Source organism: Gekko japonicus, unplaced genomic scaffold (assembly GCF_001447785.1).
Source record: "Gekko japonicus isolate JY-2015 unplaced genomic scaffold, Gekko_japonicus_V1.1 scaffold810, whole genome shotgun sequence".
NCBI lineage: Eukaryota > Metazoa > Chordata > Lepidosauria > Squamata > Gekkonidae > Gekko > Gekko japonicus.
In genome coordinates this window covers 95,021-119,242 of record NW_015174297.1, presented here as the reverse complement: position 1 = coordinate 119,242, position 24,222 = coordinate 95,021, and the positions used below count along the sequence as shown (strand labels likewise).

The window sequence follows — 24,222 nt, the reverse complement described above, 5'->3', positions numbered from 1 at the left end:
TCATTTTTGAGATTGTATCCCATTACCGCCTTTCACATTCTCTTGTTGACTATAAAGGCCACAGCATTTTATCTACAGGATTCTTGGGCACAATAGTAGATATAATGGTCTTCTGAGTTAAATTTGCCCATTCCCATCCACTTTAGTTCACTGATGTCAATGTTCAGTCTTGCCATCTCATTTTTGACCACGTCAAGCTTACCTTGATTCATAGATCTTACCAGGGATCATTTCCTGCAGGAGCTCACAGGAGCAGAGCTCCGGCAGTAAAGAGCGCAGGGGGTGGGCACATGCAACAACCCCTGCTCCCAGCAGCCCTCAGTTAGAGCAAGAAGCAGCCAGGTAAGCTGCAGAGCCCCCACCGGTCCCCCGGTCCAAAAGAGTCCAGTGGCACATTTAAGACCAAGTTTTATTCAGGTACAAGCTCTCCCTCCTCTGTGAGGACAGATCTGCCCTTCCCCCACCCCAATAGCTAGCAACCCAAAACAGTCCAATGGAGCCTGAGTGGTGATGTCAGGGGGTGTGGCATATGCAAATAAGTTATGCTAATGTGGTATGCTAATGAGCTCCTGCACCTTTTTTTCTACGAAATGACGCCTGGATCTTACATTCCAGGTTCCTATGCAGCATTGTTCTTTGCAGCATCAGACTTTCCTTTCGCCATCAGACACATCCACAGCTGAGCATCCTTTCGGCTTTAGCCCAGCCGCTTCACTCTTTCTTGGGGTTACTTGTACTTGCCCTCTGCTCTTCCCCAGTAGCATTTTGGACACCTTCTGACCTGAGGGGCTCATCTTTTGGCATCATATCTTGTAGACTTTTGTTACTGTCCATGGGGAGAAAACTGGCTGAGACACACATATTGCATGGTCATGGATCAAGCAGATGAATTGGGCAATGGCTGCTATTGCATAGCAAGTCACCAGGAGGTCAACACCAGGTGTTAGTGAGTTGTACAAGTGACATAGTAGAACCATTGGTTGCTACTGGGCCTGGAACTGAGAAGTCCTCTCCTCTAGTGCAGGGGGAGGGGAGCAGACATACACTGGGAAGCCAAAACAGCCTTGGAAACTGCCCTGCCAGCTCTACTCTCTTTTACTGACAGAAACCAAGGCTTAAAGAGTGGTATTATTGTCGTGGTTGCCTTTCAACCCCACAATGGCCACTTAGATCCAGCCCAGTAGCTAGGCAATTTTCAGTGGAGGGGTACTGGATGGAGGAGGGGTGGGAGAGAAAAAAAGAAGGGAGGCACCCAAAAGTGAGGGGAGTGCTCATGGTGGAGGAAGAAGTGTGGTGGGGAAGGGCAGACTGGCATGTATGTGCACATCGGGGGCCCTATCCCCGCTCCTCCCTCCCACCCCAATCTTTTTGCCTGCCTGCTCGCCAGCTGCCTTCCTTCCCACAGTGGTAGGCTGGACTCCGGCCAGGGTCTCCATATAGCAGGAAGCGCACCATTGCTCAGCCAGCGGAGGAGCCAGTGGGAGTGGCTTCCTATGCCAGAGCACCTCATACTGGCACATGGGCTGCACTCCCATGTGTGCCCTTCCCGGCATGCCCAGACAGGCATCTCCATGAGCACAGAGGAGCCAGTCGGAGGTGGGTGTCTGCGGGCCAGCTCACAGTGGCTTTTTCACTCGGAACAACTGCCAGGAGGTGCCCGAAAGAAACACAAAGGGCCAGAGGCTGGCTCAGGGCAGGTGGCAGAAAACTCCCGCTGCACTTTGCAACCGATCAAGCACCTGGGAACAGCTGATGCCTCCATCTGCGCCCTCACCAGGCCCAGCAGGGAGGGACCACACCTCTGGGAAGATTCAGAGGGGTCAGGGAAGATTCAGGGACAGGGGAGATTTGGAAGGGGGCATTGCCCCAAGGGCCCAATGGTAGCAGCAGGTCTGCTTTGATCTCAGATGCCATTCATTTCTTAAAGCTACAGGCACTGTTTCTATTATCAGAGGGTTTAATCTCCCAATTTTTTAAATTTAGAGTTCATTTTTCTGCAAACCTGAGGTTTTTCTCAGGTTTGTAGAAAAATTTATCTTATCTGTTCAAGTGGAACATGTTGAGAATTAGATATAATGGTTTCATAAATTACATACCTTCTGAAAATCATTGCCTGTAAGCTTTCTTATGTTTTCTTTTCAAATTTTATGCTAATCTTTGCATTCTGAATGCTGTTATTTGTTTTGCATCAATATCTAAGGCTATTATAAATTAGCTTACATTAAAGATCAAAGGGTCATGTCACATATCAATTCCTCCTGAGCATATCAGAAAAGATGGAAAGTAATGTAAAGACTTATGGAGCCCTCAAATATATATAAAATTGATTCCACATTATTCAAGACACCGATGTATGGATAGTTATTTTTAGGAAGCTAGTTTTCCAATTTATATTTGATTTTACCATACAATACTGAAACAGTATGGTAGAATAAAATATAACAATGGGGTTACAAAGCTACAACCAAAAATAATTAAAAAGAATATTCGATTGTAACATTACTGCTGAAACTTTGCCTAAAACATAATACGGGGTAAATGTGAAGATTCCTCGTCATCCTTAGGTAAAGCATCTGATTCATTTCAAAAAGTTTTTATAAGAGCTACAAAACTTCTCAAGGGGATAATGTGCACCACCTGGTTGTCACTTCAATTAGTTTCAAATGAAATTTTAAAATGAATTTTGAAAGCAACAACATAGTCTTTACCTGCTGACAGAAGACAGAAACAGAAAAGGAGAAGCAGGTGATTCTGGGAGAGACTTACAGAAGAGTTTTAGTGCAACAATTCTCTCCTGAGTTGCTACCTGCCTAATCTCAGAAGATGGGGCACCCAAAGCTGGATCTTTTAAATGGCCATAGCAGTCAGGTAGGTTCATAAAGAAGTAAGTGGTCCTTTAGGTATCCTGATTCCAAGCCATGTAGGTTAATAAGGGTCAACACCAGCACCTTGAATTGTGTCCGGCAACAGACTAGGCGCCAGTGTAGTTGGGCAAAGACTGGAGTGATATGATTCCTATGACCCACACTGTAACATTCTGTACCAACTGAAGTTTCTGAACACTTTTCACAGGCAGCCCCATGTAGAATGCATTGCAGTAATCTGGTCTAGGGCATGTGCCACAGTGGCCAGATTTTTTTCTACCTAAGAAAGTCCACAGCTGAATAACCAGTTGCAGCTGGTAAAAGGCATTCCTGGCCACAGCTGCCACCTGCTTATCCTAGATCCAAGATTACTTCCAAACTAAGGATCTATTCCTTCAAGAGGAATGCAACCCCATCCAGAATGGGTGACACCTTGTCCCAATCGGACTTTCTGCTCACCAGTAGATGTTCCATTTTGTCAAGATTAAGCTTCAGTTTATTCACCTGCACCCATTCCAAAACTGCCTCCAGACATTGGTTCAGGGTTTCTATAGCCTCCCTGAGATCAGCCGGAAGCACGACATAGAGCTGAGTTTGAGACACATATTACTGACAATGCAATCAAATCTCTGGATGACCTCATCCAGCAGTTACTTGTATATGTTGAAAAGCATAGGGGACAAGATAGAGCCATGTGGGATCCCACAAAACAGAGGACAGTGGGCTAAGCAGCCCCCCCCCCAGCACTACTTTTGGAAACCCGACCTCCAGGTAGGATATATTTGCACTATGTATACTCATAAAGAAAGGCAATGTTTAACATGTAAAAGCTTAACATTCCAAAACTTTTGTGATTTTTTTCACACACTGATCTGTATAATATTGCCACAGCTAAATCCTGACTGATGGTTTTGACAAAAATAGCATTGTTCAGTCTATGATCTGATTGATTTTAGGCCATAAGTACTTAAACCTAATAAGAACAACAAATTTAATCCCCCCATCACCACTTTTAAATGTTAGCAATCACTCAGTTGATAAGACTCATCATAGTTAGACAAGATATTAATTTGATCTTTCTGAAAGATCAATTAGAGGATGAAACATGCCCTGATAATATTCAAAGGAACATTTCCTGGTGATATTCATGACAGACAATTGGAATCAATGGATGTCTTCGCTTACATGTTTGTTCAATACTCTACTTGGTAGTTCCATCATGACTGCCCTCTGCGAAAACCGCAAGGCGGGAATAAGAAAACCACAACTTGTAAGCAGTGTAAAGGCAGGCAGCATTTCAGAAAGTCAGAAGTACTGGTGCATAATGATTTACCGTCTCAGCACAGCAGAGGTAATGTGGTGCAGCAAACACAGACAAGGGAGGACTAGACTCAGATCCCATTTCTGGCACAGAGAAATTATTGGGTGACCTTGACAATGTTTGAGCTTCATCTGCTTTACAGGACTGTTGTGAGAATAAAATGGTATATTCTCTAAGTATGCTGTACTTTGCTCCTTAGAAGATGAGAGGGATATAATCCTGTTTGTTTAGGCTGCATCAAAACCCCACCCCTTCCTGTGATGTCACTTTCAGGGCACTCCCCCCAAACCCACCTTTTCCTCTGATGTCACTTCCTTCTTTGAAAATTTAAATACGCTGCTTTATATCACTTCCCACCCCATTTTTTCCCCACTTTTGGGGGCTTTAATTTTTAACACATATGAAGTGATTTGGCCTCCCAGAAACAAAGTATGTACAAGCCTGACATCCAGTGTAGCATAGTGATCAGTGTGTGTCAGACTAGGATTGTGGAGAACTCGGTTCAAATCCACACTATGCCCATGGAAACTCACTGGGTGACTAGACCTGTCACCAGCATTGTTCAATCCACTAACTCTTTACAATAGGAGAATTTCATACAGAAAAAGCAAAAGGTCTGAAAGAGCCACAGAAAGAAAGTGACAGGATGAACAAATGCACAATGGTCATGTTCAAAATTTGGAGATGATGATGATGATGATTGAAATCCATCATATGACTGATTGTAAAATTTCCAAAGATCTCAGTGCTATTTTATGGAACCTTTTTAAATTGAGTTTGCCACTTTGGGCCATACACTAGCCAAAAAGGAGATTCCTGAAAATGCTAAGAAAGTAAATATCAAAAGGCAGACTATTGATATATATATTTTAGACAGTGCTTCGGTTACCTAAATCTAGCAAGTTAAGTTTATTTGAGAACAGGGAGATAAAGGTTCCTGTCTTTGCCAACAGCTGGAAACCTCTCTTTGACAACAGAAATATTTGGGGGTGTATAAAAGCAGAAAAGGAAATAACAGGAGGTGACAGACTATGTTTTCCCAAAAACAGTATTTTGGAAACAGAATGCCCCCCCCTCAGCTTCTGCTCTTATTTAGGATCCTTCCTAACCCTCCTTTCTTACTTCTCTCCTTCCTGAAATTCTCACATGCAGCTTATCTTTCTTTCCTAAACATAGGGGATGCCCTACCCTTAAACTTATCTCCCTTCCATAGAGATTAGGAGGGAGGAATGATAGAGCATCCCTTTTCAGCAGCCAATTTCCCCACGCTTCCTGATAGCCCTGAAGTGGTGGGAGGGGCTCCTAACCGAGGGATCCCCCACTCCCAGCTGGGAACTGGCAACCCTAGTTTAGGAGCATTTCCTTTTCAATTTAATCTTCAGGAGCTAATCCATGAGCTAATCTTAGAATCATGCTGTGAATATTGTGCTCCCTTCCAAAATCTAAAATGGCACCCAGTTGGGTCATCTGAGTACATGTGTAAGCCCTAGCTAGGAATGGAGTGAGCCAGGAAGGGGTGGAGCCTTTAGATGCAGAAGGGTGCAGAAAGCAGAAGAGGGAAGCAAGACTGCTCTGATGGGGACCTTGAACCTTAATCAAAGGCTGTTTAACACCCTTTTTTAAGGGAACTATGATTTGTGTATGGAGACAGGGTGGAGGGGAGACCTTTCTTCTAAATTGTAAATTTTAGAATTATGGTTTCAGGGCTGTGTTACCTAATCCTCATCTTCAAAGCCAGTGCACAGAGTGCTCAGCTAGAGACTTCCTGGGCCACCAACATGAGGAAAGATATGGACTTTGGGGGTGGCAAGCTGTGAAGGAGGGAGAAGTTATTGTTTGGGCTTTAAAAGATCATTGTTCCGTTGTGTTACTAAGTTCTATGTTTTTGTTACATGATATTAAGTGAAAAGTAAAAATGTTTTATTTTCTTTGAATTATTGCAAGTTCTGCCCCACAGTACCCACAAGCTGAGGTTATGCATGAATCCACGTGTGAGGTCACTGTCCATCACAATTTTCTGCAAATTTTTTCTGCTATCTCCCCTACCATCATATTCATGTATTCAATAACCCCTACAGAATGTTGATTAATTGAAAGAAGAATGTCTCAGTTTGGAACTAGGCTCTGAGATTACTTTAGAAATGTATTTCAAGACCCATGATGTCCTGTATAGCAGGACTACCAAAGGTAGATACAGAAATTCATTCTTTACTATAGACTTGGGCATATTTTTAAAGAAACAAGGCTAAATAGATATTTTTTCCAATGAAAAGACAGAAAAAGCAAATGCTTGATACAGATTTTTTTTTAAAAAAAACTGTCTCAAGTTAACAAAAATAGGTCTGTCTTAAAAATATTACCACAGTAATGCCACCTGTTCAGGGTCAGCTTGGTATATTTGTAGCATAAGTCCCTGTTGTGCACGTTAGAAAATGCCTTAAGATGTTCTGTTTACAAAGCAGTACAATTCACTTTGTTGTACTGGATCACTCTTTCTCACTCTATCTTTAGGCTTCTTGGGATTAGGAAGAAAGAAGAAAGGAAATGTCTTATTTGAGAAAGATCTCTGAATTCATTTTACGTGCAAGGCCACAAGTCTTGCTAAAAAGTGTTCTAAGAAAAATGAAGAGAAGGCTATCTAATAGTGTTGTAAATAAGGATAAGTGGAAGGAAAGTAAAATAATTGGTCAGAGGCAGGATTCTGATTCACAATCCTTAATTAAGCCACTTATCTACATATCTGCTGCCTTAGGTGGAAGGATCTGTGTGCCAGGCAGAGTTGCAAGGCATAGCCTGGAAACTGGCAGGCGTCCAGAAGGGTATGGAAACATCAGCCCAGAAGTGATTTTTTTGTTTACTCCCATTGCTGCTCCACACTCCTTTGAATTTTAAAGGATATAGTAATTAATGTTTTGCTGATCATAGCATGGTTTTAGCCCCTGTTTAGTTGACCAAATTGGAACATAAATAGTACAGGTTGCAGAGGGTTGTGGCAGTTCTCTACAGGAGCAGGAAGGCTATCAAACTGACTATGCCAGGGATTAAAAACTGAATACATGCAAACAGCTTTGTCATGTAGGAATTATGCAGAGGTTGATTCATTTCTTAAATGTGTGTTAAACTGCTGCAATGCAGAGGGCTGTGGCAGGTTGTGCGACGTTCCATGATTGCTGTTGCTTTTCCCCAAGTTAGTGACTCATTATACAGAGTGAACATGTTCTACCAATACCATGATGTCATGCTCTCAATACTTTTTGGTACTTTATAGAAGCAGATGGGAGCTTACAAGAAGCCCCAGCTATATATCATCTATATATTAATAGCAAAATCAGCCAAATCTTAGGATACTTAAACTGGTTATTGGCACTGTGAACAGGCAACACAGATCTTTCTACAAACCCAAAAGGGACCCCAGGTTGGCAGGAAAATGTGATATCTAAAAAAAATACACCGGGGAGTTTAAAACTCCTGAAAATAATAAAAGGAGCACCTGTAGCTTTAAGCAACAGATTCCCTCAGTGGCTGTTACTAGGCAACCACAGTATTCCAGGCTGGGTTTGTGTGAGTAAAAAGGCATAGGGAAAGGGTAGGGTTCTTTCCAGGCCTATTTTGCCCTTTGAGGAAGGACTCGTTCGGGCCATCCCCAGGGTTCCCAGCTGCAGGTTGGGAAATTCCTGGAAATTTTGTGGTAGAGTCTGAGGAGGGCAGGGTTTGGAGAGGGGAGAGGCCTTAGACAAATATCATGCCACAAGTGGAGAACTGCAAGAAACCTGAGGGATGGTTATCCCATTCCTCACACCTTTGCTTCCTCCCTGCTCCACCTACCTCTCTCACACTCTTTCTCCCTTCTGCCTCCCTTTTCTTACTGCCTATCTCTCCTCCATGCATGTTACTATCTCTCTCTTTCTGACCTGTCATTCCCTGTTTTTCTGCCTCCTCACCTCATCACTTTCTCTCTTTCTGTCCCCCATCCCCTCACTCTCCCTTTCTGCCCCCATCAATCTCCTAGCCTCCTGCCTGCTTCTTCCCCCCCCCCATACAGCAGCAGCAGCGGTGGTGGCGGCACTCCCAGCCACCCACCTGATTCCTCTCTCCCCCCCCACAGCAGCAGGGGCAGCACTCTGGGAATCACAATGGATCTCCCAGCTACAGAGATCAATTCACCTTAGGGCTGACAGCTCCAGGTTGGGAAATTCCTTGAGATTTGGGGGTGGAGCATTGGGACAGTGAGGCTTGGGGATGGAAGCAGCCTCAACAGGATATAATGCCATAGACTCAACCCTCCAAAACAGCCATTTTTTCCAGGGAAACTGATCTCTGTCACCTGGACAACAGTAATTCTGAGTGATCTCCAGCCCTCACCTGGAGGCTGGCAATGGTAGATCTCGTGGAGGAAATGGCTAGTTTGGAGGGGGGAGTCTATGGCATTATGCCAGTCTGAAGTTCCTCCCCTCCTCAAATCCCACCCTCCCCATGCTCCACCTCTCAAATGTCCGGGAATTTCCCAACCTGGAGTTGGCAACCCTATTTCCTTCCCACCCAACAGCCAACCTACCTTTATCTGCCTCTCTGTCTTCAGCTTTCCATCTCCACCCCCTTCCCCCATAGCCTCTACCTAGGAAAATTACAGTCTTTTTCCACAGTGGGGACCAAAGCAGCTTACATTATTTTCTCATCCTTTTTATCTGCACAACAACCCTGAGCAGTTGGTTAGGCTGAAAGTGTGTGACTGGTCCAAAATCACCCAGTCAGCTCCCACTGCAAGATGGGGATCTGAACCTGGGTTTTGGAGGCCCTATTTTGAAGCTCTGCTGCACCACACTGGCTTTCATAGGGTGGCTGCTAATGAATAGTAGCAAGCAGCTGAGCCTAGTTAAGTCATGCAAATCAGGTGGCATCAAGTCACCTAGAGGGTGCTACCTAGGGATGCCAGCCTCCAGGTGGGACCTGGGGATCCCCTGGAATTACTGCTCATCTCCAGACTAAACTTCCCATGGAGAAAACGGATGCTTTGCAGGGTGGGCTCTATGGTATTGTACTTCACTGAGGTCCCTGTCCTTCCCAAGGCCCATCCCCCAAAATCCAGGAGTTTCCCAGCCTGGATCTGGCAACCTCCCCCCCCCATCCTCTGCCGGTGGCCAGGGGGGACCTGGCAACCATAGACTGCTGCCAGGCCTAAGGTTGCCAACCTCCAAGTGGGATCTGGAGACCTTCCCAGAATTACAACAGAACTCTAGACGGGTGATGTCAGGGGGTGTGGCATATGCTAATGAGTTATGCTAATGAGTTCCCCTAGCTCTTTTTCTACGAAATGACCCCTGGGTGACGCAGCCACGTTGCTGACATTGGGGGCGTGGCTGAGCTTGTCGGGGGGAAAACCATATGTTTCCCCCCCGACGAGCTTGGCCACGCCCCCAACATCGGTAGCGTCTGATGTCACTTCCGGTGACGTCGCGGCGGCGGTGCGCGCTTTGCGCACGCGCACACACACATGAGGACTGCTCCCGGACGGGACGCGGACTCCCCCGCCGATGAGTGAAAATTATTTGGCAACCCTAGGCATTATACCCAGCTGAGGCCTCTCCCCCAAACCCAGCCCTCCTTTGAGTCCACCACAAAATCTCTAGGAATTTCCCAGCCTGGCTCTGGCAACGCTTGTCAGGCCTGGCCCCAAGGCTCCCTCCCTGAAAGGCCAAAATAGGCCTGGAAAGGACCCTCCCCCAGCCTTTTACTGACAGAACCAGTTAGAAACCTCCCCCCCTCCGAACATTCTAATCTCTCACTGTTGGTGTCTGGAGTAGCTCCCTACAGAGGCCATTTCAAAAGGTATTGGGGAGGATTCAATCCTTCCCAAGTTGCTTGTTTGGTTGGTTGGTTTTGGTTTTTTCTGCAATCCCAGGAAGTCCCCTGAGTCTGTAGAAAAAGCTGTTGGGAGAAAGTGAGCCCTCTGTTGGTGGAAATAGTATATAGATAGAGTCCAACCTCCAAAGCAGTCATTTTCTCCAGGGGGACAGATCTGTGTAGTCTGGAGTTCAGTTGTAATTCCCAGAGATCTCCAGTTCTCAATTGGAGGCTTGCAACCCTAGGCCTGGAAGCAACCTCTGAGTGACTTGATGCCACCCAACTTGCATGACTCAACTAGACCTGGCTGCTTGCTACTGTTCAAGAGCAGCCACACTATGATAGCCAGTGTGGTGCAGCAGATAGAGCTTCGAATCCCCATTGTGCTGTGGAAGCTCACTAAGTGATTTTGGACCAGTTACATACTTTCAACACAACCTACCTCACAGGGTTGTTGTGCAGATAAAAAGGAGGATAGCAGAATAATGTAAGCTGCTTTAGTCCCCAAAGGTAGGGTATAAATGAAGTAAATAAATAATAAATGTAGCCGAAGATAGGAGGCAAAGAAAAGGTAGGTTAGTGAATGGCTGAGAAGGAGAGAATGAGGCAGGTAAAGGAGAAAGGATATGAGGGTTGCCCATGGGATGGAAAGAAGAAATAATGTGAGGAGGGGGATACAGGGGAAAGTGAGATGCCGGCCCACAAGTCGTTGAGGATTCCCTGCCATGCAAGATGGCCTGGCCCAGTGGCCAGCAGCATTCAACTGGACCACAGTTTTCCTAGATAGAGGCTGTTGGGTGGGAGGGAAAGCTTAAGACAGAGGGACAGATAATGGTAGGTTGGCTGTTGGGTGGGAAGGAGATAGGAGTGCCATCCCCAGGTTAGGAAATCTATAGAGATGGGGGGGAGACAGTGGACAGTGGAGTTTGAGGAGGGGAGGAACCTCAGAGGGGTATAATGCCATAGACTCCACCCTCCAAAGCAGCCATTTCCTCCATGGGAACTAGAGTTGTCAATTTCCAGGTGGGAGCTGGATATCACCCAGAATTACAACTGTTCTCCAGATGGCATAGATCGTTCCCTGGAGAAAATGGCTGCTTTGGAGGGTGAACTGTATGGCATTAAATCCTGCTGAGGTCACTTCCCTCCCCAAAACTCACCCTCCCAAAGCTCTACCCCCAGATATTCAGGAATTTCCCAAACTGGAGCAGGCAAACCTAAGGGGAAACTGATCTCTGTTTTGGGGAGATCTGTTGTGATTCTAGGAGTTCTCCAGGTAGTATCTGGAGGCTGGCAATTCAAGAAGGAGGCAATGAAATGGCGGAAAGGGGAGCAGTTATGGGAGCTTTCAGGAAAAGGAAAGAGGAAATAGTGGGGGGGGGATGAGATGCCTCCAACAAGTCCTTGAGGGTTCCCACTTGTAATTTATATTCTCCTTGCACATTCATGATACATATTCTTTAGCCAACAGGAACTTTTTAAAACGCTTCCTCCATTGTGTAAATGTGGAGAGTATCTTTGTGAAATGAAAAGCCAAGGGGAAAAAAGTCACCCAAATATTTGATGTTAGACATAAAAACAGTCTCAAACACATAACTTAACCCAATCTGATTAGCATACAATCCATTGACAAACAAAATTTTGAAGATATCAGGATGCTGTTTCTCAGTAAACAGAAATACTAACATGCTCCAAACAACAATTAATAGAACAAAAATTACCTCACAAAACTGGAAAAAACATTTTGAAGTATAAAAGAAATACTTAGTATTATGTAAGCTGAGAATCAAAGACTCAGAAAAAGCAGGGAAGACAAATTTACCACTTAAATAAAATGAATGTCTGTATGTCAGAACACCTTGGCCACTCAGCATCACTAGCACAAATGAATACAGAGAAATATCTAAAAAATACAGGGAAACCATTTTCTAAAGACCCAACCTTTACTACATTAAGATTGCATAAATGGGGGGGGGGGATTACACGAACCTTTTAGTGGTAAAGATAACCATGGCCCCTGCCACACGACAGGGAAAACACGGGGCGAAGCGCGGCTTTTAAAAGCCGTGGCAAAAAAGAAACGCCGCGGTGGGATCCCACGGATCATGTTAGCCGCGCGTCATTGCTTCCCGGCACGATCAGATGCCGGGGAGGAAGATACGAGGGGGAGGCTGCCGAACTGCGCATGCTCGAGCATGCGCAGTACGGCAGGGGGCCAGGGATGCACCGCCGGCAAGACGCGCCGCCGATCCCACAACCAGGATGATGCGGCCCAAACGGATGAACCACCGAAGGTAGGTTGGTTCATTTTTGCCACGCTTCATTGGGGGAAGGGCCGGATCGAAGACGGGAGCGCAACGCCAGGCAGATGTTGACGTCGGATCGCTCCCGTTTGCCGCGCTTCCAATCCGGCCTACTCCCGTCCCAAAATGGCTCGTATGAACAGGGCCCATGTAACCTTTCCATGTGGTATGATAGCCTGCACAGATTCAGTTCCAAACTCTATGTTCTTGCTTTGCAGCAGTGCTTCTGCCTTCCAGCTCAGTGTAGAAACGGCAATGGGGGCTGCAAATGGGCTGAAACCCACATTACAGTGGCAATACCTCAGAATTAGGCACTGAGAAAGCACTGCAGTTGGCAGAAAGGTTGGACAGCATGCTGGATGGATATGGAGGTAAGGCATGCCATTTTATTTTTCCCTCACAACATTTTTTGCCCTTTCATTTACCCATTTTAATGGTATTTTTGGTGTTAATTTGCTGCATTAAACGATATAAAAGAAACAAATGAAGAGGGAATACCAGGGGAAAAATGGGAGGAAGTAAAAAGGCTCATAATGATAATTACACAAATGAAACAAAATGAAAGAAGGTGTATTTGTACATCCTTGCTCCCGCTCCCTACTCCTCATTTTATAAATGAATGGAGTAGACCCAAGAATAAATTAACATGGGTGGCCCATTATATCTAGTCTGGCTCAAAGAAAATGGGACAGGAGTGAAGGAGGCCCAGCTGTAGTCCAATCTGTACATATCTTTGTGCAAGGCCTGAGGAACAAAGCATGTGTTTTCTATAATGCCAAGCTCTACTGGTTATATGCTTCATATGGTCTTTTTAAAAAACTTTGTCACAAATACATTGAGGCAGTAACAATTTAGCTGTTTTTGCAAAACTAAGTATCATATTACACTGCAAACCAAATCCATAGTTTTGTACCAAACGTTACCATCACCATCCCCTTACCTGTAAAATATGTGTTGGCAGTGAGAGTAGATGCTGGAAATTTATAATACCCATTTCCTGGGAAACGGATTCCTTTCACTACAGTTACATTTGATGTTGCAAAAGATGCATCCATTCTCTCCAGCTGATAGGTTGGAGGAGGCCCATTAAGTTCTTGAGGATCATTCCAACTTATCTTTATTACTGTATTGTTTACTCCTTCTGCGTGAGGGGCAATTAGCTGTCTTGGAGCTATTATATAAAAGGAAGAAAAATGGAGATACATCCCATCAGTTAAGGTTGTCCAAACAATACTAGTTCACAGAATAAGCTTGAAAGTTTATTATTACATGATATATTGTCACTAAGGAAATCTGTATCCATTTCAGTTTAAACAGTAATTGTAAGTGGCCTTTGACCTCCATGTTGTCTTGCCATACCAATTCAACCTATTGTTTTTTAATTGGTAAAAATTCCTAATGGCACCTATAAAAATGTCCTGTTTAACTAATCAGACTTGCCGGGGTTTGCACCTTAACTGCTGACAAAGAGTATTTTTACCTTAGCATTATAGAAGCTAGTCTATGACCATATTAATAAAGACTGACTTCAGAAGCAATCACACTTTTTGCCAAACTAATTCTGGTCAACAAGATCTATTTATTTATTTGTACATTTCTATGATGCTTTTCCACCCAAATAGGGTCCCCAAAGCAGTGAACACTCAAACACACATAGGCCCTGGTCATACGGAGCATTAGGCACGCTATAGAGACGGAAGATAGGCGGATTTTCCGTGCGCGATCTCACTGCCACATCTGGGAAGCGTAGAGCTCCCGTGGCTCACCCAAGGCTTCACTCTGAAGATGCACTGTAAAAAAACTAGTACCTCCGAGGTACTAGTTTCCGGAAACCACGGGGCAAGGGCGGGCGTCAGATCACGTTTCCGGTGTTAGCTCGTGGTATCCAGCGCCCGCCCATGTCCCATCGTGAAAAGGGGTTTTTTTGTCAAGTCTCCACAGGTGCGCACAAGCACCCAATGGCGCATGTGAACACTTGGGTTAAAAAAACCAACACAACCCCCGCAGTGCCGCTTCTTTGCTGCGCCCAGGAGTGAGGTATGATCGACACCTCCCCCCAACCACGGGATATCAGCGGGACATCAGGCGGGACGTTTGATCCGGCTGCCGCGCAGTTGTTTCTTTCCGGGGCACACCTCCCTCCCGCGATATCCAGCCCATGTGACTGGGGCCTTAATAACACAACCAGGGAGGAGGGGCAATAACAATTAGAGGGGGAATGCCAAACAATACAAGAGACAAAGCAGAAGACAATGACAAAGGGAGACAAATGAATCTCCATGAGGAGAGAGTTCCAAAGTTTTGATGGTGCAACTGAGAAGGCCCTTTCTTGGTCTGCCACTCATCTAACTTCAGCTGAAGCTGGCAAAAGGCACCCCTGGCCACTGCTGCCATCTGTTTATCCAACAGGAGGCCCAGGTCCAGCAGCACTCCCAAGTTACAAACCTGCTCCTCCAGGGGAGTAGAACTCCATCCAGAACAGGAGTTATCCCATTTTCTGTGTCAAACTTTCCCCCTATTAGCAGTACCTCCATTTTGTCAGGATTAAGTTTCAGTTGTTTAGCCCTTATCCATTCTAAAACTGCCTCCAGGCATCTATTCATGGTTTCCACAGCCACCCTGAGATCTGTTAGAACTGTGAGATAGAGCTGAAGGTCTCCCACATATTGGTAGCAACTCAGCCCGGTCGCAGCATTTTGCACTAGCTGCAGCTTCCGGATTTGTGACAAGGGCAGCCCCATGCAGAGAGTGTTACAGTAGTCTAATCTTGAGGTGGCCATCGCATGGATCACTGTTGCCAAGTTGTTGCGGTTGAGGGAGGGAACCGACTGCCTAATCAGCCAAAGATAATAAAAGGCTGACTTGGCCATGCATGGCTGCTACCTGGGCCTCCATTGTTAAGGAAGCATCCAAGAGCACTCCCAAACTTCTATCCTCTGGCACCAACGGTGCCCCATTGAAGGCCGGGATTGGGATCACCATACAGATATGGGCTCACTCAGGTTACTGAGCAGGTAGGTACAGTCAGGAACCTGCTAAGGTCCATAGGCTCTGCCAAAGAGAGATGCCAGGAAGAACAGTGAGCTGCCTGATGGTATCACAGAAATCAAACCAGCTCCCCCACAAATTTCAAGTTGTAGACAAGCATCCCTCCCATTGAGATACAGCACATCTCTGGAGACTCTGCAGTGACTCCTGAGGCTGGTGAGGTTAAAACAGAGGTACACCCAGAGTGAACCACTAGATGTTCTTTTTTCAAAACACTGATCACTTTCAAGAAAGAGGATAATTGCTGGAGCACTGTGTACGAAGTTGAGCTCTGTTATGAGAAGTCACCTCAGCAGGGTGGGATAATCTTCCATACACCAAGCAAAGGGACACCTGGTGGTTGAATAAGAAACAGCACCCCTCACAGCAAGGGCTGCCTGGTCATGGACATACAAAAAGTTGCAGATTGTTAAATCAGTTGTACTAAACATATTACAGAGTCACTGGAATAATGCTAAATTCTAGATTTAAAGGTTTCATTTCATTGTTATGTGCTCAGACATAAGCTATACCACTAATTTATAATATACTATAGGGTACAATATTCATTTGGCGAATAATATGGGTTAAATTATGCTTCTGGCAAATTACTTTGCTGTGTTGTGCTAAGAGTTCATTGTAAAGAGCTTCATTTATAATAAATTAATAACATATCCTTAAAGATTCTTGCATACAAGACCATTAGCATCCCTTTCACTTCCTCGCATTAACCTGTAGTATGTTGCTATTACTTTTCCTACAACATGATAAAATATTACATTTGGCAGAGGGAATGATGGGAGACAAAAACCCACCAGCCGTGCTATGCATTGTAAATTCTTGCTTGGACATCATTTATGACTTCACAATCTAATTAGTATCATACTGCTATGTTAGAAATTTACTGTGTCGAAATTGAAGTAGTGCCGTGTGAGGTCACAAGCCTTCTCTGCATAAGTAGCGCAAAGCGCTAATGAAATGCGGTATTAATGCACAGGTTTCAAAAGAAAACATGGCTTTACACTTGGAACTTCACCTTTGGAGCAAATCAGTCTATGTCAGCATTTTAAATGCAATTGCTGAGGTTGAGTCCTCTGGTTCAGCCTGAAGACGCTAAAGCAGAAATGCGACAATTCATTATTTCTACAATGAACATACATTGCTAACACTCTTTGACAACAATCGCATCTTCCTTACACGTCCTCTTTTAATAAATGGGAGTTGCCTGCACTGTAATTACAGCATCTTTGCTACCCAAATTTGAAGCTTTTATAGGGCTGGTGCAATTAACTACTTAAATGCATTGTAACACTTGCTTCTCTGACAGGGAAGTATTGATTTTTTAATCATTTTCAAGTCTTCTCTAGCACAAATAAATGTACTACAGTTACAGTTAATGCACTGTGTACATGCATTAAACACTAGCATGACACAATTTATTATTTTTTGATATATGGAATAGAAACCCAACCTTTCAGAAAGTACTGTCTTTGGTATAACATTAGTATTGTAACTACCATGTCCTTGGTGATTCAGAATACTTGTGCTTTGAGGGAAGAGGCTGCACTTCAACAATTGAAACAGAAAAAAAGTTTAGAGAATAAATCCCTGTGTCAATGTATTGTACAATAAAGATATGGAAGGCTAAAAGCCACAATATACATTTCCTAAAGGTGTCACTGTGGTACCTGTAGCAGCTTTGTTGAAGGAAGAGAATATAACCTTACCTGTTTCATCCTACTCTTTTCAAATACATGTGAAAGCATACTATATTTTAACAAAATGTGCTATGCTTTGCATATTTTAGTTATGTACTTTTATTTTTTTCCAGATAACATATTGTTGATATGATATAAAGCTAAAATAGTATTTTAAACACCTATGATTCCTGTGTGCCATTGTGAAGCAGAGGGCACCACAAGAATCAGTACAACAGATGGTCCATACAGTTTTATGTAAAAGATATACCACATAGAGATGTTGCTACATTGGTCACTATAAGCAAGCCTTTCTGGTGTGTGTGGGGTGTGTGCGTATGTCTGCATGTGTGCATTATTTGTGTATGAAAAATATAATGCTGGTAAGCAAAGAGCAGTTAACTTTGTTTTGTTTGAAACAATATCATTTTAGTTTTAGAAGCTAAGACAGATGCCAGCATTTCACTGCGAACAGATGGTAATTCCATCTAATAGTGCATCTCTGTATTAGTAAGGTCTGTTGTGTATACAAACAGTAATAAACACTAGGTGAGGATCAAAATAAATTTTAATTGTTGACATTAAATTCTGGCAGCCATGCTTCTAAGGATAGCATATTCTTTTCGCAAATCTGTCAGGTTAACTAATGCAGCTGCTAAAGCTTTCCTAGAGCCTGTCAGGTTGTAAGGCTAATAAAAATGCATTTGCATCATAGCTACAAAACTTTACTGGTCTCCTTCTCTTTCATGCTTTCATATTAAAAGGAAACTCTCCATGAATTATCAGTGGCACTTCTGTGTTCTGTTCTTTTTGGGTTTTGGTCTGCAATTAGTTTTTCAGTGTGTTCATGACAATGCACAACCCCAAATGACAAATCTTCTTATTAGTATTTTGAAAATGACAGTATGGATATACCTACAATTTAGCTATTGCTCATTAGAACCATAATCATTTGACTGATTCCAAAAATGGTAAGTTGGTATGTAAAAAGGCCTTCCTGTCTGATCCTCAGCACAGGTACTCAGTGTATTGACTCTTGTCATGTGCTCTAATTGCCAAGGGCCAAATATATATTCACATGAATATATCAACTTAGCAATGAAAAGTACACTAATTTTTCTCATTCAGCTTCATTACAACTTAGTGAGATAGCTTGTTATCATTCCCATTGTACAGAAGAGGAACTGAGGACAAGCATCAGCGAAATGGCGGAACAGCAGTGAGACTCTTTGGTCTTTGTTTGTCACATTTACATCTTGATTCTGTATCATAAGGTCTTCAGAGTGGTTTACAATGTTTTAGAGACAGTAATCATATCCCCCCCTCCACAGGCATACTATATAATGCCCCTACTGGTCTGTCTAAACTGTAATGGGGGGGGGTCAAAATTTTCTGGGAAATGCATTCTCTAGTCCCTTCCTCCCAGAACTACGGGTCCTTAATGTCTTGGGAGCCATTCAGAAAGGTTCCAGACAGTGCACTGAATTAGTACTGAATGCTATCTGCTGGATCATGTTGATACGTTTCTTGGCAAGAGGAGTCAAGTTCCTAGGGTTACCTTCATCCAGAAAGTATGTCTATACTTTTAAGAGCTCCATATGCTAGATAAGGCTGTCACCATTATACTTCCTCATTCCTCCACTGGTCCCCTTCCCCCACAACCAATTCCACAATATTTTTGTCCAAAAGCGAACAGAGACGAATACAAGCCGTACAGCCAGCTTACAGCCTTGGAGCATTTATAGGATAATTTTATTTGATTATTTATTTAAAACACTTTTATGCCTCCTTTCCACCTAAATAGTGTCCCCCAAGGTGGTGAACATCAAAACATTAAAACAGCATTTAAAATAAAGTATATATAAAATAATTCAATAAGAACATCCAAGCAGACATAACGCCACAACGTGGGGGGAAGGCCAATGACAGTTATTGGGAGTATGCCAAACAAAACAAAAAAAAGTCTTCACCTGCTGGCAGAAGACAAGAGAGGGAGACAGGTGAATCTTCCTGGGGATGGACTTCCAAAGTTTTGGTGCAACAACCAAGAAGTTGCCACCCATCTAGCCTCAGATGGTCAAGACACCCAAATTAGGGCCTCTGAATATGACTGGAGTGAACAGGAAGATTTATATAGCAGAGCGTGGTTCTTAAGCTGTGCTGGCCCTGTGCCATATAGGGCTTTAAAGGTTAATACCAGCACCCGAATTGGGCCAAAAAGGAAAGTGAGAGCCAGTGTTGATGGAATAAGACTGGAGTGGTACGGTCCCTATGACCCACTCCAGTTAACATTCTGGTAACTGTAGCTTCCAGACAGTCATCAAGGGCAGCTCCATATAGAGCACATTACAATAATCTAATCTAGATGATACCAGTGCATGCACCACAAGAAGTCCATCTTTCCTGCCCAGGAAGGGTCACACCTGGTTCACCAGCTGAAGGCAGCGAAAGGCACCTGGCCACCAGTGCCACCTGTTTATCCAGCAGGAGGCCTTGGTCCAGTAGCACTCCCAAGCTACAAGCTTGCTTCTTTAGTGGAGTGGAACCCCATCCAGAACAGAAGTATTCAATTTCCTGGGCAAAATCTTTCCCCCACCAGTAGCACCTCCATCTTGTCATGATTATGTTTCAGTTTTATTAGTCTTCATCCATTTCAAAACTACCTTTAAACATTTGTTTATGGTTTCTACGGCCTCCATGGGATCTGCTGGAAGTGTGAGATGGAGCTGAGTGTCATCTATATATTGGTGTAACTCAGCCCAAATCTCCAGATGACCTTTCCTAGCAGCTTTACAAGATTGTCCCCCATGTTAAAAATCATGGGGGACAACAGAACCTTGCAGGACCCTGTAAGTCAAATACCAAGGGGCAGACCAGCAGTCCTTCAGCACCACACTCTCAAGCCTGCCTCTGAGGTAGGACTGAAACCACCGCAGAACAGTGCCTCCCAGCTCCATCCCCAACAGGCAGTCCAGAAGCATGCCCTGATTGATAGTATGTAAAGCTGCCAGGAGGTCCAAGAGAAAAAAACAGGGTTGAGTCCCCCTGTACATCTCCCAGGAAAGGTCCACATTTTAGTTCCACACTTCCAATGTAAAACAGTAGTGTAGGTCCACAATTTTGCTCCACATTTCCAGTGCAAAATGGCAGTACATCCATTAACTGTTTTAGACCCTTCAGGAAAAACCTCAGCTCAGAATCAATATGTAAAATCGTCTTCAGACAAACACAAGTTTCACAAGTTCATTTTATCATGAGCATATAGAACCATATTTCTTTTTTTAAAAAAAAAAAAGTAAATGTAATGGTATTTTTAAAAAAATCCTGAAAAATATATTGCTTCCACCATATGGGACAACCAACGACTCACCAACCGATTTAAGATGCAGCATATTGAGCTGACCATATGTTACAGTGCTGTTGAATGGCTGAGTGATTCATGCCCGTCACATTCTAGTATATCAATTAAAGCTCCTTGAAGTCTGCATGATTTGTGTCTCTGTTATTAAACCCTGCTAATTCATCCCACTTACACATCTGTTATAAATCTCTAGGAGTGCTGCATGATTCATGGCAATCTGTGAGCATGGTACAGCAAATTCTTCTCCTTGTAATTAACAGTAAATTGTTTTACTGCCATGCAATGAATTTTTCAGTTATATTGCAAATGAACTCCTAAATGCATGGCTCTTTCCTAAGAACTGACTTATATCATTAGGCAATTAAAAAGTATTGCTTTGAACCAAAAGCTTTTAATCAAGAGAAATACAACTTAAACTCAGTCTAAAGACCATGCAAATTTGACACACTGGCAAAAGAATAATTTGTGCAATTTCCTGAGGAATGAAATATGTTCCTTGGGGAGAACAAACAAATAAGTTTTGGCTTTTAGCTGTAGGACACAAAGAGCAACCAATCTGTAGCTGAAGAGCACTTGGCAAGAGAAGATACCAAGCAGATACTGTTTATTGCAGGAGTTATTTAAGTCATCTGTCATTACCAAATTTCTCAGATTATGTTTCACGTGCCTAATTGGAACACAGTGCCTATATTCTTGAAATAAGTAATTGGATAATTAAGCAAGCCAAATCATCACAGGATTCCAGTGTTGTTCAAGAGTTTCAGTCAAAGGTGAAGCCAATTCATTTTAGCTTTGTCTCTGCAGTTTCCTGAAGAGGCTTTGATTCCTCCACCCTCCTAGTCTAATTCTTGGCAGCAGTCTCAAATTCATGAGTCCATACATCAAGTCAGTGGTCGAACAACAAATGAAATTAAATTCAAAGAAGGGAGACTAATTGAAGGACAGCAACCCAAAGTGTTTGGTACCCGCTCCCCGTGTGTGCGTATGTGTACATATGTGTGTGTGTGGAATGACAAATTTGCATGATAATTTCCCCTTTTTAGAATGGATCAGAAAGTGACTGGTTTAATGAGGGATTATTCAAGGGAGGAATGAACAAAATGCATTCATAACCAGGAACAAAGATTATGAAACAAACAAAAAAAACCCAGGCAACTGCTGAGAAAGAAGGGGATGATTGGTTTATGCATTATGAATAAAAGGTAGAAAAATATTTATATTAGTATTCACTAATGACTATATATACAAGATTGCTGTAATTAAAATTATAAATTAACGTATTAAGAGTGCTTGTTTAATCACTTTGGGTCCCATTCACAATGACAGACTTTTATGTACTTGCATGCAAAGCAATATGTATTTTCAGAGCAGAGGCAAACAGCCTGCGTATTTTACTTTTAATAGAGAAAGAAAAATCTAATGCACCACTAATTACCAGTTAATTGGATATGGGTGGTTTTTAAGACTGTGATAGAGCACTGTGCTTAAAAACCATTATATGACAGGCAAACCATATGGTTGTTATCAATTGCTTGTTCCCTTTCTCATTCAGACATTATAGTTTGGAGTTGGTTTTTTTTAATTATTATTTTAAGGCAATACAAATAACACTGGAAACTATAACACATGAATAGAAACCAGAAGTCAACCCAATGTATCTGATTGTTTTCTTCTAAAATTTATTTTCAAATGTATTGCGATCTGTAGTCTGTTTTTTAAATTGTATCCAAATAATAAATGGATGAAAACTGATTATTTTTCAGATAGATAAGATTACTACAGGAAGAACAAACATCAAGATGGAAATCACATGTGTGACTCTCAGGAGGTGCTGAATGGGTAAATCATCTGAGAGATACAGAGGTCTCCCATTGATAGTAATAGCAAATAGTGATGTACCCAATACCCTGTGCTCCACCTGAGGGCTGGGCAGAGAAAGGCAGTGGAAAGGAAAAATCCATTAAGCCCCATGGATAGCCTATTTCCCTCCTGCTTAAAGATTGTTTAGGACATTTCAGTCTAGTGTGGTATAGTGAATGATGTGCAGCCCTCAGAAAAGACCTGGGTTCACCCTTCACGTCACATTTACTATGGATTCATTACATTGCCTTGGACATGTCAGTCTCAATCTCAGTTCCTCATTTATAAAATAGGACTTGCCACACCGGGTTGTTGTGATGACAAATACCAAATGCTTAAATAAACAGTATAAGAGACAAACAGTAGCAGTTACTACAGGATTAAGATTTCTCAAGCTATTGTTTATTCTTTAGAATGTAATCAAAAGATGAGAGGACCTTAAATGAGTATCTTTGCAGAAGGGAAATTTCAGTTTCTGACTGCATGTGTTTTATAAATATTGGCTACAATCCAATTAAAGCTGGTTATGACTAGGGATGGGCACGAACTTTGTCACGAACCTAATTTTGTCAAGAACATAACCTGGTTTGTGAGTCTCGGTTCATGAGAGTGCATCTCCCATGAACCGCCCATGAACCTCCATGGCTTTCACAGAGGTTTGTGATGCCAGTTTGTGAGCCAGACACACTGGCACGATGAATTAATTGTCAAAACAACATGGGGGATGGACTTCTGCAGCCCTTCTGCAGCCCTGGAAATACCAACAATGCCCCTCCAAAGCTTGATAGGCAGCTCTGGCTGCCAAGAAGAAAACTCCCATTGTGCTGTATGAGAGTATAATGTATGTATACCCCCACCTCACACACATCTTTTTTACTTGGCAACAGACAGTTAGGCAGAGCCGGAGTTAGAGGCAGAGAGGGAAAGGAACTGGAATTCAGTCCTCCTGTGAACAGTGGGGTTGAGGGTGTTTAGCAGTAGCATAACAACAGCATAGAAGAAGCCTCTTAATGTAGAGGAGGTTGTCTAGAAATTTAATTTAATAAATTATTATTATTAATAGTAACAATAGTAACAACAATCCTACTACTACTACTACTACTAGACCTAATTTCTGAAATTGGCAAGTAGGTGCATTTCAATTTCACTGGGGGAAACGGCTTTGAGAGCACTTTCCTGGGGGCACCTGCTTTGTGGGGGCTGCTACTTGCTCCCCAGACAATCCTCAGCAAACTTGGAGGAAAGGTATAGGAGCATTCCAGGGAGGTCCTCTGCATGTTTGGTGCCTCTAGCTTGCAAGGGGTCCATTCAACACAGTCCTGAACCAGTGGCTGTGATTTCCCCAGAGAGCACATTCCTGGGGGCACCTGTTTTGGGGGGCTGTAATTCTGTCCTCCTAGATTCAATCCTAACCAAATTTGGAGGGCAGCTAAAGGAGAGTCAGCTGGAGATTCCCTGCAAATATGGTATCTCTATCCCACAGGGGGGCCATTCTATCACACCACAAACCTCACAAAACAAACTGGTTCATTAAATATGAGGTTTCTTGGTTCATGAGACCCCATGAACCACAAACTAGGATGAACCTCAATTTTCCCAGTTCATACACATCCCTAGTTATGACTATGTCCTTCTAAAAGTAATTGGACCTCAGTTATTCAAAAAACTCATGCCATAGTCATGAGTAACTTTAGCTGAGTCAGGGAATTAGAATTTACAATATGATCCCATTCATCTGAGGGACCTGAGATAGAACCAAACTCCTGGATATTTAGACCTAAAGATGAAGGTTGCACTGGCAGAGCTAGGTAATCAGTACTATTTGTAAAGCTCACATTTATATAAATCTGCTATCTACTGACTGTTTAGTTATTATTTATTAATTTTAAATGCTTATTAGCAGCTTTTCTACCTTGTGGAATTCAAGGCAGCTTACAATGTAAATAAA

The 24,222-nt window shown here is 43.1% G+C and overlaps 1 protein-coding gene across 1 annotated transcript in view; it reads right to left on the bottom strand.

Moving 5' to 3' along the window:
- Positions 1–24,222, bottom strand: part of USH2A (Usher syndrome 2A (autosomal recessive, mild)) — a gene marked incomplete at its 5' end in the record, with an annotated part of 716,575 nt that overhangs the window by 612,344 nt on the left and 80,009 nt on the right. The window contains 1 exon segment of the mRNA XM_015424093.1: positions 13,270–13,500. Within this exon segment, the coding sequence (XP_015279579.1) occupies positions 13,270–13,500 (231 nt within the window).